Below are 15,664 nucleotides of genomic sequence, written 5' to 3'. Positions count from 1 at the left end.
TATTGTAACAATAACAAGATAACCCCGTTTTACAACACGGACGTTGATCTCGCAGCAATGTTTACGTGTTGACCGTCAGCAGAAGGTTCCGCTGTTTCCGCCCGGAACTTCTAGAGGCGACCCCAGTGGTACAGCAGCAGTCTGGCTAGAGATTTGCTGCTAGCCACAGTGGATCAGCTGATATTTCAGGGGATGTTCTTATAGATGACCTCTTCACCTGCTCGTAAGCTCAGCTCTCTGAAGATGTGACGCTGAAGAATGCGATAGATGTGAGTAGTTTTGTATCAGATGAGCAGATGTGTGGTGGACATGGCTAGCCGCTGTGTTAGCAGTTTGCAGTACATGACAGGTCCAAAGGGAAAAGCCTGCTGTCCAACATCAATCTGTCAGCGGTGCGTTTCTGATTCGTGTCAGCTGGGTTTGGGCTTCAGGGTGTTTTCTCTCTCACTATGTTAACAGCTGAATAAAAAAAAAAAAAAAGAAAAAATGCGCGGGGTTTAGTGCGGATCTGCTGGCAGTGTTTTCCAGTATGATTTGATATTGGGGTCAGATCGTGGTACAGCTTCTGTTTCATAGCACTGCATGGCGAAAGGAATGGTGATGTATGGTAAAACAGCTCGATTTGTTGATTCTAAATGTTTCTGTGTGCAGTATAGATGAGTGCGTGAGATACTGATCCTCATCTGCCATTCCAGGTGTAACTGATTGGTGGTCAAGACTGAAGCTTGGTCCCTGAACACCTGACGGAGGCTCCACGACAGCACTGTGTGGTGTGTCATCACAGGAAGTCTACAGTACCTTAAATAATTTATCTCTGTGTGTTTAGATGACTCCACGATTGTGTATAGTGCACCTCATCTGCTTCTGCAAAAAGTACTTTGCGGTGCAGTGATGGTATCAGAGGGTAATAACCATGGTATTTCAGTAAAGGGTCATTGTAGGGCTGGGTGGGGGGGTTGGGATGTGAAAAGTAACCAAAATCCTATATCAACGATAAGTAATTTTATATTCAAGGAAAGGGGCGGGTGATGTTACTATATAGTTTACGGACGAAAATGTTTATATTACGCGGACCAGTGTGTTTAATCCCTGTTTTGTGGATAATCCAGGGTGGAATTAAATACTTACAGATGTGAGGAGAGAAAAATCCGTAAGACTAATATTATAAAACAAATAATTCTAGCTGGTTTTTTGGTGGTGGATGGTGCCTGGTTGGATCGTTGCGCACACTTACAAGAAGTGGTCTTATGGGAAAATAGTCAAGCTGATTGAAAATGTACAAAGTGGTTAATCATATATTAGGAATTATATAGATTTTTTTTGTGGTTTTTTTACATAAAAATATCTCAGTTACTCAACTTCAGTACCTCTGATAACCTCTATTATCAAGTGTCTTCAACGTTCTATAGTCTTTAGTTAAAAAGGAGAACCATTTAAAGGGATACTGTGTAGGGTTCCTGAAGATAATGTGGCTCTCTCAAACTGTGTTGTCCCACAAGGACTACAAAGAAATATTCCAGACCACACACAAGAGGAGGAAGGGAAGGATGTGGAGGGACCTCAAAAAAAAAAAAAAAAACACAAAAACACACGACTTTTGACCTTTTTGCACAAAACAGCTTTTGGGGTTGTACTGATTGCAAACATGATGCTGAGTGGAGTAACATACTAGTAAGATCTGAGGAGGAGAAATAGGCTTCCTTGTATGTGTTCTACATGAGCACCAGTTGACAAAAGTGCTGTAAAGGTACCAGAGATGGTATATTACTTACAAATGTCAGATTTCAGATGGCATGATGAAGCTGTTGGTAGTAACATAATCTAGATTAGGCTTACGCATTTAGGGGAGCTTTTTGTGGCTTTAGGAGCAGGGGTTTTCAACGTGGGCGTGGCCAGCACTGTAAAGGGGGCGCGAGGCATCAGTTAATTCAGATATTCCCTTGAGGATTATGAATAGGAGTTAGCAAGTCTTTAGCCATCCACTAGGGGAATCTGACTCCCCACTGCTAGTCGACACAGTGACAGAGTTGGCTAGAGTATCAGTCACACGTACTGGCGACAGTGTGAGATGATTTCCGGTAGTCGTGTCGGAAATCCAAACCAAACGGGATTGTCATGTTGTTATCTCAGAAACACGCTCAGCCATCGCACTGAATCAGGTAAACTAGTTATATATTTATGTTTCACGCTATACCAGGGGCGGTTCTAAACCCTTTTTAGGTGGGTTTCAACCCCCCATCTGTCACCTTAGCCCCCCAAAACTTAACGATCAGGCCAGTGCTGCTTTCTCAAGAAAGTTTTTCATTCTCGCGTGTTTTAAGTCTTGTCAGTTTAAACACTAAAGTAATTTTAAGTCATTTAAGCCCAAGACATCTCAGTGCGGTACCACCAGAATGTGATGAACTTAAAATTGGGATCTATTATTTTTCCTCAACAGTTCTCCTCACCAAGCGAAATTCATTTCAAACACAAATTTGATAAGAACAGGAGGGGAAATGTTGTCTTGGTGGGGTGGGTGGGCGTGGTGGAGGTGGGGCTTAGGTAGGACGATATTATCGGGCTATCGCGATATTTTTAAAGGTGATTATCGATAAGAAGATATTTTTGACATATTCGCCCAGTACCTAGGGTCCAGACTTCCAGAAGGTCACTGGATATGATGAAGAAGACATAGTGTTTCAGCTTATACATCACCTGTAACTTGTATAATTATTTGGTTTCATATATGGTCTAATAGCTTGAGAGATGCCCCCCCGCCTCAAATTCAGAAGCAAGGTGAATAAAGTCCAAGAAAAATAGTTTGACGCTAGTGACGATTTTTAGAAATTAAAATTTTGAAAGAGGAAAAAAAGTAATTAGGGACTGCCATTGTGGGAATAATATGTAATCTTTTAATCTATAAAAAAGTAAACTGTAATCTGATTTTATGAGCATTTTAAAGTGTCATTTACAATTTTCTTGGCCAATTACGATTTCCGTTTATATTTTTTTTTTTGTAAGTGTGGACCTGCCGTTTCGATCTCTTTCCAAGAACTATAATTGACAGCATATACAAACAACAAATCTATACTTTTTTTTTATACTTTTTTTTCAATGCAAAAAATTATTTACATAATAAAATAAAATTATAAACATTACAATTCCCCCAATCTGGACTAAAGTACAGATGTTCTCTCCACTTAAACAAACTTCAAAATGGAAAGCGCTCTGTGACTGGAAAGAGGTGAGAGTAGTTAGAAATAACAATTAACGTTAAAATGAGTTGCTGTATAACAAAACAGATGTCATTTGCCCCACTATGTTTATAAATGGTCTTTTTTTTACCATGCCTGTTTTTGCTTCACCAAAATTCTAAATTATACAATCTAATTTAGATTAAAAGCTGTTCATGTTGCATGTATGCAGCATCTTTGTTTGGATCATGATTTAAATGCAGTAGTTGCCTCTAATTTTAAATGGGAAAAAGCACAGACAACGCCTAATTTTGTTTATATGAAGAGATTTATGTGTTTATTTGTGTTAGGTTAATTTGATTTGGAGCTAGTTTTAAAATATCGATTTAGTTTTGTTATTTGTACATTGACATTATATTTACATTTTAAATCAATATTTAGCAGACCCTTTTATCCAAAGCGACACTTACAAATGAGGACAAAGAGAAGCAATCAAAACTAACAAAAGAGCATGACATGCAAGGTGCTATATTAGTATATTATTCTAGTTATATTTCAATTTCAAAAGAAAATGTGCAGCATTTTGTCCAAGCAATAATAAAAGGACACATTTAATTTATAAATGATCTTAAATCTAATTTTGTTTAAAAAATAAAATCGTGAAATCAAATCGAATCGTGAGTTGAGTGAATTGTTGCATTCCTATTGCTTACCTAAATTCTATTCTAATTATACATTTATTTGTTTTTTTTTCTACCATAGTATGCATCTATAACATTCTGTGTGCTGTTGCACTCATGTTGTTTTGATTTTAGCACGAGTCTCTCTCACACACTCTATCAGGCCTGCGCGAGCCATCATCTGGCACGGACATCAATACATTATCAGTCGACATTTTACACTGAATGTAATTATAATCAGAATCATTCTCCCTCGAAACAACATGTTTACATGTGGATGTGAGCGTAAGTGTGACATCAAAACGGACTGGCTCGGAATCGGCAGACTGACCGGCTGGTCAATGGTCCAGGCCAATCATGAGGAAAATCAGCAAATTCCGGTTCTAGGCTGGTTGATCGGTGCATCTCTATAACTTACTGTAATTACAAGTACTTAATTTTTGGAATCTGATTACGTAATCTAGATTACATGTAATCAGTTACTACACAGTCTGATGAAGTTACCCCTATGATCACGTGATGAACCACCTGTAGTGCTCTTTAGCACTAATATATAGGGAATGGCAAGGGCAACATAAGTCCCACCATAAAACAAAACAAAACGAAGCAATTAAATATTTTCCCCAAATCACACAGCATATTTTTGTATGTTGCTTGAGGGGTTGGCATCATCTGAGGTCCTCTGAGGGGTTGGCGTGATCATCTCTTTTTCTTTTTTTTGGGTGTTCGTTGAGTGGGGTTGGATCCAGACTAAAGCTTCTCTATTTCCTAGTTACCATTGGGATGCCAATTCCATGGCAAAAACATAGAGGAAGCAAAAAAAAACAATTTTCCTCCAACCAACAATAGAAAAAGAACAATTAATAAATCACGAATGATGAAAAGGAAAAGGATTAGGTTGTTAAAAGAAACTGCGTGACTGCAGTAACATAATACACGTACAAAAAAATAATAATTAATTTAAACACTTGATAACTCAAAACAAAGCTGAATAAACAAATGAAATAACAGAGTAGCATCGATGGCAAGTCTCCATATAGCCTTAAATGCCGACATGGCCTCATTATAAACACTGGGACACACCAAGCCTGGGATTCCAGTAAAGAATCATTGGCAAGCTTTTATATAAGAGGAAATAAAGACAAAAGCAAAAACAATTCAGTCAAACGTATGCTACAGAGTCAACGCTGGTTCTACGGGTAAAGTTCAAAATAAATATATAAAGTTAAACATTAATTTTGTGCTCAGACAAAATGATATGATCAGGAACAAATAATAGATGACCATTGAATGCCTGTTTAAAATATACCCAAAACCAATTGTGTCTCATGTTTTAATCACTACAGAGACATCAGGCCAGCGGCAAATGTCGAAGAAAACTAGCCGACGCTAAGGCTGCTTTAGGCGGATACATTACGCACTGAGCCTGGAAGCTCGAAATCGGCATAGCAAATTTTCACTGTTATGACACCATCACAGTAATATTTAGAAAATTATGCGGGTTTTGAGCCAAGACATTTCCACAAGTCCACAATAACAGAAAAGAATGCATATTGAGAAACGGTTATTGTCTGTGTGAAAAGATAAAATTATAAATACAGTTATATTTTTTTTTGTGTGTGTGTTTGCGCGCACTCTGATGTAAATAAGCCCAACACCAAGGACAGCAAAGCAGAACGAGTAGTGAAGGAGAAGATTTATCCCCTTGTATCAGGAAAAAAGTGATGATTCTAGTCTACCAATCAATGGTCTTGCAGTGACGTTTAGCTCCACCCTTTTGGTACCCTTTGTTGTGCTAGGTACCCCAACGGAAGGGTACCAAAAAGTGGTACGGTTCCATATTTCTTGGTACATTCAACTTTGACAATGGACATAATTGCGTGCTGTACTGTACTGACTGTACTGCTCGGTGGAAACGAGCAGCATTACAGGGAATTGGATAATGCTATCCAACAGCCAAATAGCTGTTTAAGTTTAGTTTTAGCTGAGTAGCCTAATTCATACTCAGTCTGGCTCCATTATGGTGATGCCCACATTTCATAATCCAATCAATTCCCAATGAATAAATTTAAATTCTACTAAATTAATTTCTTCTCGCTGATGGAAGTGAAATACATTGTGACTGGCAGTGCACATTGACTTGTGAACTTGTGAAATTCTTCTCATCTTGAGGTCAAAGTTGGCCTGTTATGGGACCATTGATTTGGCCCACCATGTCTTACCATAAGTAGGGGGAATATAGGAAGAAACTATTTGCCACTGACGCATATCTTTGTTGTAATACAGTTTAAAAAATGCAAAAAATTAATGTACTATAGTTAAATATAATAATACATCCCACCCTACAAACCTGCCTTCTGTGTTTCCCCAGATTACGTCTGCAGTGAGTTTGGAGACTCTCTTGACATCCCAGTTGTCATGGAGAAACCATGGAGGTTATGGGGGGCATTGGAGGCGTGTTTGCTGACCATGTGCGCCTGGTCCTGGGGAATCTGCCGTGTCTCCCTGCTGGCCCTCATTCTGACCTTCCACCTGTATGGAGGCTTCATCTTGCTGGGACTCATCCTGGCCTCTGTGGCCGGCATCCTGTACAAGTTCCAGGACGTGCTGCTCTACTTTCCCGACCAGCCCTCATCCTCGCAGTCGCTCTTACTTCCAATGCCAACGGGAATCCCCCCACGAGAACGTTGTACATCCGCACCAAAGACGGCGTGCGACTCAACCTCATCTTGCTCCGTTACACCGGTGAAAACCCCACCTCTGCTCCCACCATTTTATATTTCCATGGCAATGCGGGGAACATTGGCCAACCGCGTCCCGAACGCGCGGTTGCTCATGCTGGGTCAATCTGAAGTCCAACGTGGTGCTGGTGGACTACAGAGGCTATGGAAAGGAGCGAAGGAGAACCTAGCGAAGAGGGACTGTACCAGGATGCTGAGGCCACCTTGGATTACGTCATGACCCGGCCAGACATCGACAAGACCAAGGTGGTTCTGTTCGGCCGCTCATTGGGTGGCGCGGTGGCCATCCGTCTGGCATCGTGCAACCCACATCGAGTGGCCGCCATCATGGTGGAGAACACTTTCCTGAGCATCCCGCACATGGCGGCCACGCTGTTCTCTTTCTTCCCCATGCGTTACCTACCGCTCTGGTGCTACAAGAACAAGTTTCTCTCCTATAGACATGTTGCACTGTGGCCATATGCCATCTCTTCATTTCGGGCTTATCAGACCAACTCATCCCTCCGGGATGATGATGAAACAGCTGTACGAGCTGTCACCGTCTCGGACTAAACGCCTCGGCATCTTTCCTGAGGGTACGCACAATGACACTTGGCAGTGCCAGGGTTATTTTGCCGCCCTAGAGCAGTTTATGAAGGAGCTTCTTAAAAACCATGCCCGAGAAGAGACGGCCCAGGGGACGACCAACGTCACCATAATCTAGAACAGTAACTACTATTGACTGCTGTAAATCTGGACCCTCTCAAATAGAATGTACAATTTATTCTCTCTTTTTATTATTATTTCTCTTTTTCCAAATTTCATAAGCTCTTTCTTTCCCTTGATCACACACACCAAGAATTCATTAGTTACAATTTCATTTATTTAATAGAGAAGGCTGAATTTTTTAAGACTTCAGAATATTTTATATTAAGTATGAATGCATCTGCCTCAAGAATTTAATGCCCTCTCAGTCCTTTTCTTTATTTGCTGACAATTTTTGCCCTCAGAAGTATACTTAAATCCCTACCACCTGCAAACGCAATTGGAAATGGTTATTTGCCTAATCACAATGGTCAGAACTACTTTCTGAGCTTGAACAGTTCAGTTTATGCTGTTTTAGAGTAGTGGTTTAAAATTCATGAGTAACATCATAATGTCTGTGATTAACATACCGATTTGAGACTGTCACATTTGTTCTACCGCTTAGCCTATATTTCATACATAAAAAAAAGTTGGTAACAGCAAGCTTAAAGTTGCTAATAAAATAACTTGAGAGTTACTTACACATTTAAAAAACAAAAAATGCTTTAAAATCACGTTTGAAGTATGACTGTATGTATTGTTAACCACTGATTTTATTTTACTCATGAATGACAAACTACTACTTCAAAAACTCCTAAGACTACTTAACTAAACAATTCTAACAAACTACTAAACAAACTGAAAAGCTATATTCTTATTTATTTTGTTTATATTTAGTATATATTCACACATATATATATATATATTATATTTTTTTTTTTTTTTTTTTCTTTTTTTTTTTTTATGAAATAGTTTTTAGGGCTCATTAAAATAATTTTTTTTTCCTGTTAAATTCCAGTGAATACAGTTAAATGGACCAGGGGGCAACTGATCCTAGTTCACTCATCTTTGTCTATGGCATTTCATGCATTCAGTCTTCTGTACCTGGCTGTAAGTGTGTTGGAGCTTTATCTTATCACACTGCCTTCTTTTTTACCGGAAGGTTTAAAAATCCGCTCAGGAAAATCGGCTCATTGTGGTTTGATCCCATGGTTTTTTGGATTTGCATATGGAGCTGTGTGTGACAAGTATAGATTTCTATACTGATTTTCAAGTGGGCTACAGTTCACTGTGAGCACTGTAGGAAAATACCAACACAACAAGCCTAAAGTATGTTTACTCTCGCTCTCAGGCTTAGTGATCTTCTGAAAGTTAGAGTGAAATCGCACATAGCAGCTGCTTGACAGTGTTCCAAGCACAGTCCATTTGCACAACTTGTAAATAAGGTCTTTCCTTTCTTTTAATAAGGTTAAGTGCTTAACAGCAGATCTTTACCAATGACCTGTTTTGTTTGGATCATGTTGAAAAACCTGCCCATTGGTGACTATTGCACTGTGTCTCATCCATTTTCTTGCATTTTCCTTTAAAAAGTGGAAACATTCACAACAATCTAAGAATTAATTAACAAAAAAATGAAAATTGCCATCATTTACTCACAATTTATGTCTTTCCATACCTGCATGATTTTTTTTTTTTCTCAGTGGAACAAAAAGGAGACATTTTGAAGAACACATTAGTCACTCTTTTCCATGCAGTTGCAGTTAGAAGACTCAAGCTTCTTCAAAAGGACTCTTAAAAGTTGGCCATATGACTTGAACTCATGATGATTCAGTGAAGAACAAATACAATTTCAGTCTATTTCCTATAGAATGCTATTATATGTCTATGGGAGACTTGGAATGTAGACCGGAAGTCATCTTGAAAGATTCTGTCCTCATTCATTGTAGTTGAAGAGCAGCCAGCACCTTCTTTGAAATGTCTTCATTTGTGTTCCACAGAAGGCAGAACATCATACCAGTTTGGAAGAGTAAATGCTGGCAAAATTATCATTTTTTCTCAACTATTTAATGTATCGAATCAGGGGGAAGGACATGAGGTTTTGTGTTTCTGTAGTCTCACATTGATGGTTGACTGTCAAGCACCCATTAAAAAGTGAATGGTGGACTTTGCAAACCTGGCCCATTATGTAGTGTTGGATCAATGAACATCCAAGTCTGTTATTATTGCATGCTTTAGATGCTCAGCACATTTCGTTTAGCTCTGATGCACTTTTACGCTCACGTCTGTTGTAATGCGTGAAAACTGCCTGTGAATTTAAAGATGACAGATTTCAAGGCAGAGTGATTCTATGTCAGTTTGCATGCAAATATTGCTATCTTCAAACCAGAGGTTATGTCAGGCTTCCAAAGTCCACCTTTTGGGATTTCATTGGCTCTTTTGGGGCCCATCGTTTTCAAGGGTGCTTACGAGATTGTATAGTAGCACAGCTGAGCTCTAGATGTCTTCAGTTATATCTAGTATTATTTATGGTTATTAGTTATGTAGTAAAACAGGACAGTTGTAATTGAGTAAGAAGTGGAACCAGCCAATGCAAGAGAAAAAAGTTCCCAAGACGTCAGCTTTTGGATGGCTTCAATACATGAGATACTTTTGTACATCAGTTTATTTTAAAATAAATATTCCTAATGGTCATTATTGATCGTATAGGCCTAATTCATAAGAACTGCCTCTAAACCTTATAGGAAATAATTTCAAATGAAAATTATTTGCAATGTGACTTTTAGTTGAACTCAAAGTGACGTGCCATGATACCTTATTGAATGTCTGTGTGGTTGAGTATAAACCTTGAAACAAAGATGCTGAAATATGATAAAATAATGAAAATACTACTAAAGAGTTTACTAGATTTGACTAACACACCATTGGCATGTTCTGGCCATTCTCTGGGGCTAGTTTGTATGTTGAAATCTCTTTTCATCTTGTTCATAAACTGAATATATAATATAAAGTGCTGCTCATGTTTTATATTTGCTCTTTACAGTAAATAGCAGAGCAGAAAGATTCAGTTCTGAGTGTGCAAGGAGGGTTTTCTTATTCTTTCGACATCTGTGCTTTGAGCTCTGGGTTTTCTACTCAAATCATTTGTTCATGTACATACAGTTGAATCACACTTTCTATTTTCTGTGTGGTGACATGCAATAAAGAAATCAAACCCTTCTGATAACTTGAGTCTATTTGTACTTTGAAGCCGCTGGTTCCTGTTTCTGGATTTCACGGTGGAAACTCCACTTTAAAGAGAACGAAACTGATGTTTTTTGTTGTTGTTGTTGTTGTTTATGTTTGATTTTATACCAAGAATAGCTTTCATTTTGCTTGTCACTGTTATTTATATACTTTCTTAGGTGCTATTTATTTATGGTCAGCAAGTCCATGTCTGACATTTTCATTTATCTGCTATTTATTTTTGCACATTTGACGCAGTTTGTAGGAACAGCCACAAAGCAAGTGGTGACAAAGCAACTTTCGGTTGCAGTGCAGTGTTAAATACAGTGGGTGTGGACAGCTCGGCAGGAAAGGGGCAAAAAAAACCAGACTGTTAGCTGGAGAACTGTTGCAGACAGGACATTTATGGTGAGTACAGTTGCTTTTGTACTAAGTTTGATTTAGGAGTTTTCCTTTATACCGCATCAACAAATATCAGCTTGAAGAGGAAGGGTAGTTATGTGTAAGAGTCTGATCCAGGGTTTTTCTTAAAGAAATGTATGCTAAGAGCTTCAGAGGAATATTCATGCCATTTGAAGGTGAATTGGACTCAACAGGCATAACAAAAAACTCCAATCAAGCTTCTTTCTGAGTAGAAACCTCTCACTGTAAGGATGATGTTTTGAGGTGGGTTGAGATCTTTAAAGAAATAGAGCTTCTTCACAATCTGTATATTTGCTGTTCAGGCTACATTTGTTCACTAATAACCATATTTTCTAGAAGTTTGTTTCCACCATGCCTGCTGAAGATGTTGGTCCAGGTCGGGGTGAAAGGAGAAGGTTGCCCTGGCTGTTTCTAGTGCTGGTGATTGCTGCCATCACCTCCTCTTCCCTGTCTGTGATCTCCCTGTACCATGTGCTGGCCCTGCAGGCCGAGGTGGAGGGTTTGAGAGCTGAGGTGGTCCGCAGGAGAGAGGAGCAAAGCGGGACCCATCAGCAGGAAGAAGAAGAGAGCAAAGAGAGAATTGAGGTTTGGACCACAATACATGTACATCAAATGTCCTTCTAAAATGTTGTGTCTTTAAATGGGATGGAATTTGAAGGAACTGCATTAGTAGCAATTAGTTGTCACTTGGGAAAACTGTCTGAAGAATTATATCTCGGTAAATGTAATGTTTGGAATCAAGAGTCCTATGCTTGTTGGAGAACGCATGTCCTCTAAACAGGAAACTATTATGAAACTATGTCGATATTCAGATCAAGTCAGTTCAATTACAATGTTGTAAAGTTCATTACAGTTACATTACAGTTCATTCATTAAAGTTCTTAAGCACAGTTTGGGAAACCAAATGTTTAATCCGTTTTATGATGGTGAAAAAATGAATACATTTTCTTTCTCATTGCTTTTTTATATCAGTATGGTACATTCAATGGTATGTTTAAAGAAAGTTAATCTAAAAATATTCAGAATAAATTACAGTTTTCATCATGTTTCATAATGTGTAATCAGTAATGTATTACAATTTTAAGTAATCTACCCAGCTCTGATCATCAATTATGAAACAAGTTGAGTTTTACTATAAGCAGCTCAAAAGAAGGCAATAGTGTCATTGCCCAGATCAATTAAGTGCACTTTTTTGCTGTTTAATGAATTGTTGGTGGAATTACCTGGTGTTACAGTTACTGTTTTAGTTTGGCTGAAAAGTTGTTAAATAGCCTGTTTAATAGCAGGTTCCCATTTTGAATAAGTCAAAAGACTTTAAGGCATGTCCCTATATAGAAACGGACTTTTCAGGAATATTCCTGACATAAGAAATATTCACTAGAGTAAAAAGTATGACAACTAGCCCCAGTCCCATAAACTTGTTTCAAACTAATTGTGAAAAAAAAAAAAAAAAAAAAAAAAAAGCTAAACTGGTTTAGCTAATGACCGTCCCTAAATGCAGATATATTTTGAGCACTTCCATGCTGGTCAAATTGTCTGTTATATTCTACCACACACACACACACAATGAGCATCTTTATGAGTTCTGTGCCAGTAACAGACCATCTTGAAAACATAATCTTGTAGAAGATGTCTGAGCTGTTCATATTCAGCAGGATTTTCTGTTTGTCTGTGTACAGTATCTGCAGCAGACTGAGATGGATGATACCGTAACAGATCATACTGTCCTGTCAAAAAGGAGCCTGGGTCATACACCAAGCAAAGCAGGCAAGCGCACACTTCTGCATATTCCGTGATGCTTGTCTCGGCTTTTCTTTTTTAAGTGTTAACTGAGAAGAGCTGTGGTTTTTTTGTGTGTGTATACTGACAGGAATGGTGCGGAGCACAGATGGTGTAAGATTAAAACCACTAAATAAATTAAAACAAAAAAACATGCACATTGTGCAAAAGTGCACCATTATACATTTGCATATCCTGTTGCTTTATGAGTCACTGAATGCGAAACCCTTATAATATTATTATTGAAGTTGCATTGCCATAATCATTCTTGCCTTACAGAAAATACTTTAAGAAATGTTCAATAATAATGCATTCACGTTCAGTCATTTTTTTTTTCCCTTTCCACAGAATCCCAGCCCTGTTTACAAATGATGGCAAACAACAGGAAAAAAACCTTCCAGAAAGGTATTTTGTAAAATTGTAGCATGTAAATGTATTTTTATACCATGAAAGTTGGCTTAGACTTAAGTTAAATTACATTCAAGTGATCCATTTTATCAGTCATGATCTTGCTTTTTGCTAGAGTCATGAAGTAGTTATTTAGACTATGAAAACACACTGTAACTTTCAGAACTCAAAACTTCATTTCCAGTCCAAAAAGAGCTTTTGTTATAACTGGCCTTCAGTTACATGTTATGAACTACTGCAACTTTGTGGTGCCACACTGACAAATTAATCAACACGTCATCCATAACATGTCAGTGATGTCCATCCAGGAATGTGCAGTGGTGAGGTAATAAGAGGAAAGCTGCAGAGATGTAGCACCTACTACTCTGCATATCCATCTGTGAAATCCCAGTGTTAAAATAAGTCCCTGATTATAAAATAAAAATTAAAAAGAGCATAAAGTCCTTACCCAATCTCTAAACATAACTGTCACTGGGGTGTGAGCAGATCGTACAAAAATGTGTAATTCGCAAAAACATAAAATACCTATGAACTGCCATGATATTGTGTTGGATCTTAACAGTTTGAGCGGCACATGCCAGCTCAGATTGTTTTATGTTTCTATCATAATGTTTAGACTGTAATGAAAGGAAGAGACATTTAAAATCTTTATCTGACCCAACAGCAAAAATGACTTTTTATTTATTGATTTATTTTGTCAGAGTTTGCTTTGGAAATATGCACAGCCATCCCATGGCAAGTGGGACTGAAGCGTGGCACAGCTCTGGAGGAAGAGCAGGGCACCATTTTAATCAAAGAGGAAGGATTCTTCTTTATCTATAGTCAGGTATATACATTCTCAATGTATGACACATTCTTGAGTTTTTTGGCCGCTTTGAGACATCCCAACACTGTGCTCAGTGTGTGCTCAGCTCTCCTTTTCCCAGGTTTACTACACAGACTCTACGTTCGCTATGGGCCACATCGTGATTCGTATAAAGAAGAACGTCGTAGGAGACGAGAGTCAGCACGTTGTTCTGTTCCGCTGTATTCAGAGCATGAATCGAGTCAATCACTTCAACACGTGCTACACTGGAGGTGAGCTACTTATCAGTGTTACAAAAGAGGGCAAATTCTCATTACTGTAATGTATCTGGACACTTTACTTGTAAATCGCATTTTCATTATTATTAATATATTTTAGAATATCGGTACTTTTTAATAGATTTTTTTTGTTTTTCAGATTACATTAACAAAAATTTAGAAACCTCGTGGTCCAAAAATAAGCCCCATTTTCTTTAAGAAAAATATTATTGCTTACATTTTTATTTCTTTCTTGTGGTTTTGGGTTTAAATATGATCCAGACATGTTCTTTTGTGACAAGCACACAGTGACAGAAACGAGGCCACATTTGTTACCACACAGTGAGGAAGTCCAGAAATAGCATAAGACCAGTAAATGCATGACAAATATATTCCAAAAACTCCAAACATGACATACTTTTTACTTTCAAATTGTGTATTTTAAATACAATGTGAATACTAGTAATGTGATGTAAATGTTTTATAGAGAGGTACTATGCATATATGAATAAATATAAAATGTACCTGTTATTACAAATGAATTTAACTGAGCGTGTGATGTGCAGGCCTAGTGAAGTTGGATTCTGGGGACAGACTGGAGCTTCTGATACCTCGTACCCATGCAAATATCTCTCTGGATGGGGATTCCACCTTCTTAGGAGCAATAAAACTGGCCTGACAATGGAGAAAGACTTCGGATCAGACACTGAAGGAGATTGAATACGCTATATTATAATTATTCATACGGATAATTATTGACATTCCCTGGACTTCATAAATACAAGAGTTGCTTTATGCTGTGGAGTATTCTTAAAAATGTCTTCATCGAATTACTTTGTATCCAGCTACTTTGGTTCACACTTCAGTGGCATTTCATCAGCCTTGCACAAAATTGACATTATTCACCATATTGAAGTTCCTCTATGTCATGATTCATCAGTCTTCATAATGTTTTATCAAAATGGTTCCATGTATGCTTCAGAAATGACTTCCCTCTTTGAAGGCCTCTTTGTTTTTCACATCTCTAACCACCTGACTCGTTCAGGTATGTAACAACCATTTTTCACAATCCAGTCAGTTCCCGATGGATAAAATCTTGTCCCGCTCAGTATTTTTTATTGAACAAATTTTAAATAAACATTTTATTCATAACACATTTTACTCTAAGATGTATGATAAGCACCATTTCTTGTTGGGTTGTGAACATGCACCCCCACACACACCTGTATTTAATGGTTTATTATTCAGAACATCTTTTGCAGAAGTGCACCCCAGCATGTGCTTTGGTTTTAACAAAGTACTTTGACCAGTATAACATGAAAGTGCACTTTCATACATCAGTATGTTTAAAGTTTTCACTGAACACGTAGCCTCCATGATTCTACCAGCAGATGGAGACTGCATCACACTGTGGAAGAGCGTTGGAAAGCACTTGCTTTGTGTTGAGTGCTTCACACGGCTTTCATAAACACAGTTCTTTCTGTTCATTGACAGAGGTTGTTTTATTATGCTTACTATGCTTGAGATGATTGAATTCTGCATGTAATGTAAACACAGTGGGCCTCATTCATAAAATGTGCGTACGCACAGATTTGATCTCAGGGTGTGCATA

At 38.1% G+C, this 15,664-nt stretch overlaps 2 protein-coding genes and 1 pseudogene across 3 annotated transcripts in view; all 3 read left to right on the top strand.

Moving 5' to 3' along the window:
* LOC109105473 (unconventional myosin-XVI-like) overlaps positions 1-15,664 on the top strand; it is a 736,220-nt gene that overhangs the window by 508,863 nt on the left and 211,693 nt on the right.
* Positions 6,258-7,738, top strand: LOC122134201 (annotated as a pseudogene).
* Positions 9,313-15,208, top strand: tnfsf13b (TNF superfamily member 13b). 2 transcript variants are annotated; one of them, XM_019098670.2, is made up of 8 exons: positions 9,313-10,788; positions 10,914-11,046; positions 11,140-11,388; positions 12,483-12,570; positions 12,931-12,987; positions 13,692-13,816; positions 13,917-14,067; positions 14,619-15,208. In XM_019098670.2, the coding sequence occupies exons 3-8, from the start codon at positions 11,155-11,157 to the stop codon at positions 14,729-14,731; spliced, it is 768 nt and encodes a 255-aa protein (XP_018954215.1). In that variant the 5' UTR covers positions 9,313-10,788; positions 10,914-11,046; positions 11,140-11,154; the 3' UTR covers positions 14,732-15,208. The 2 variants fall into 2 exon arrangements, with proteins under 2 accessions (XP_018954215.1, XP_018954213.1); XM_019098668.2 differs by having other exon boundaries at positions 13,902-14,067.

The sequence above is a fragment of the Cyprinus carpio genome, chromosome B9, assembly GCF_018340385.1.
Source record: "Cyprinus carpio isolate SPL01 chromosome B9, ASM1834038v1, whole genome shotgun sequence".
In the NCBI taxonomy this organism is placed as follows: domain Eukaryota; kingdom Metazoa; phylum Chordata; class Actinopteri; order Cypriniformes; family Cyprinidae; genus Cyprinus; species Cyprinus carpio.
Note: the sequence above shows the minus strand (reverse complement) of the source record. Positions and strands in the feature narration are given on the sequence as shown.

Excerpts from the sequence above, each read along its gene's own strand:
- tnfsf13b (XM_019098668.2), top strand. The coding sequence starts at position 11,155 with ATGCCTGCTGAAGATGTTGGTCCAGGTCGGGGTGAAAGGAGAAGGTTG. Across the intron at positions 11,389-12,482 it reads AGAGCAAAGAGAGAATTGAG|TATCTGCAGCAGACTGAGAT; the intron begins GTTTGGACCACA and ends GTCTGTGTACAG. Across the intron at positions 12,988-13,691 it reads GAAAAAAACCTTCCAGAAAG|AGTTTGCTTTGGAAATATGC; the intron begins GTATTTTGTAAA and ends TTATTTTGTCAG.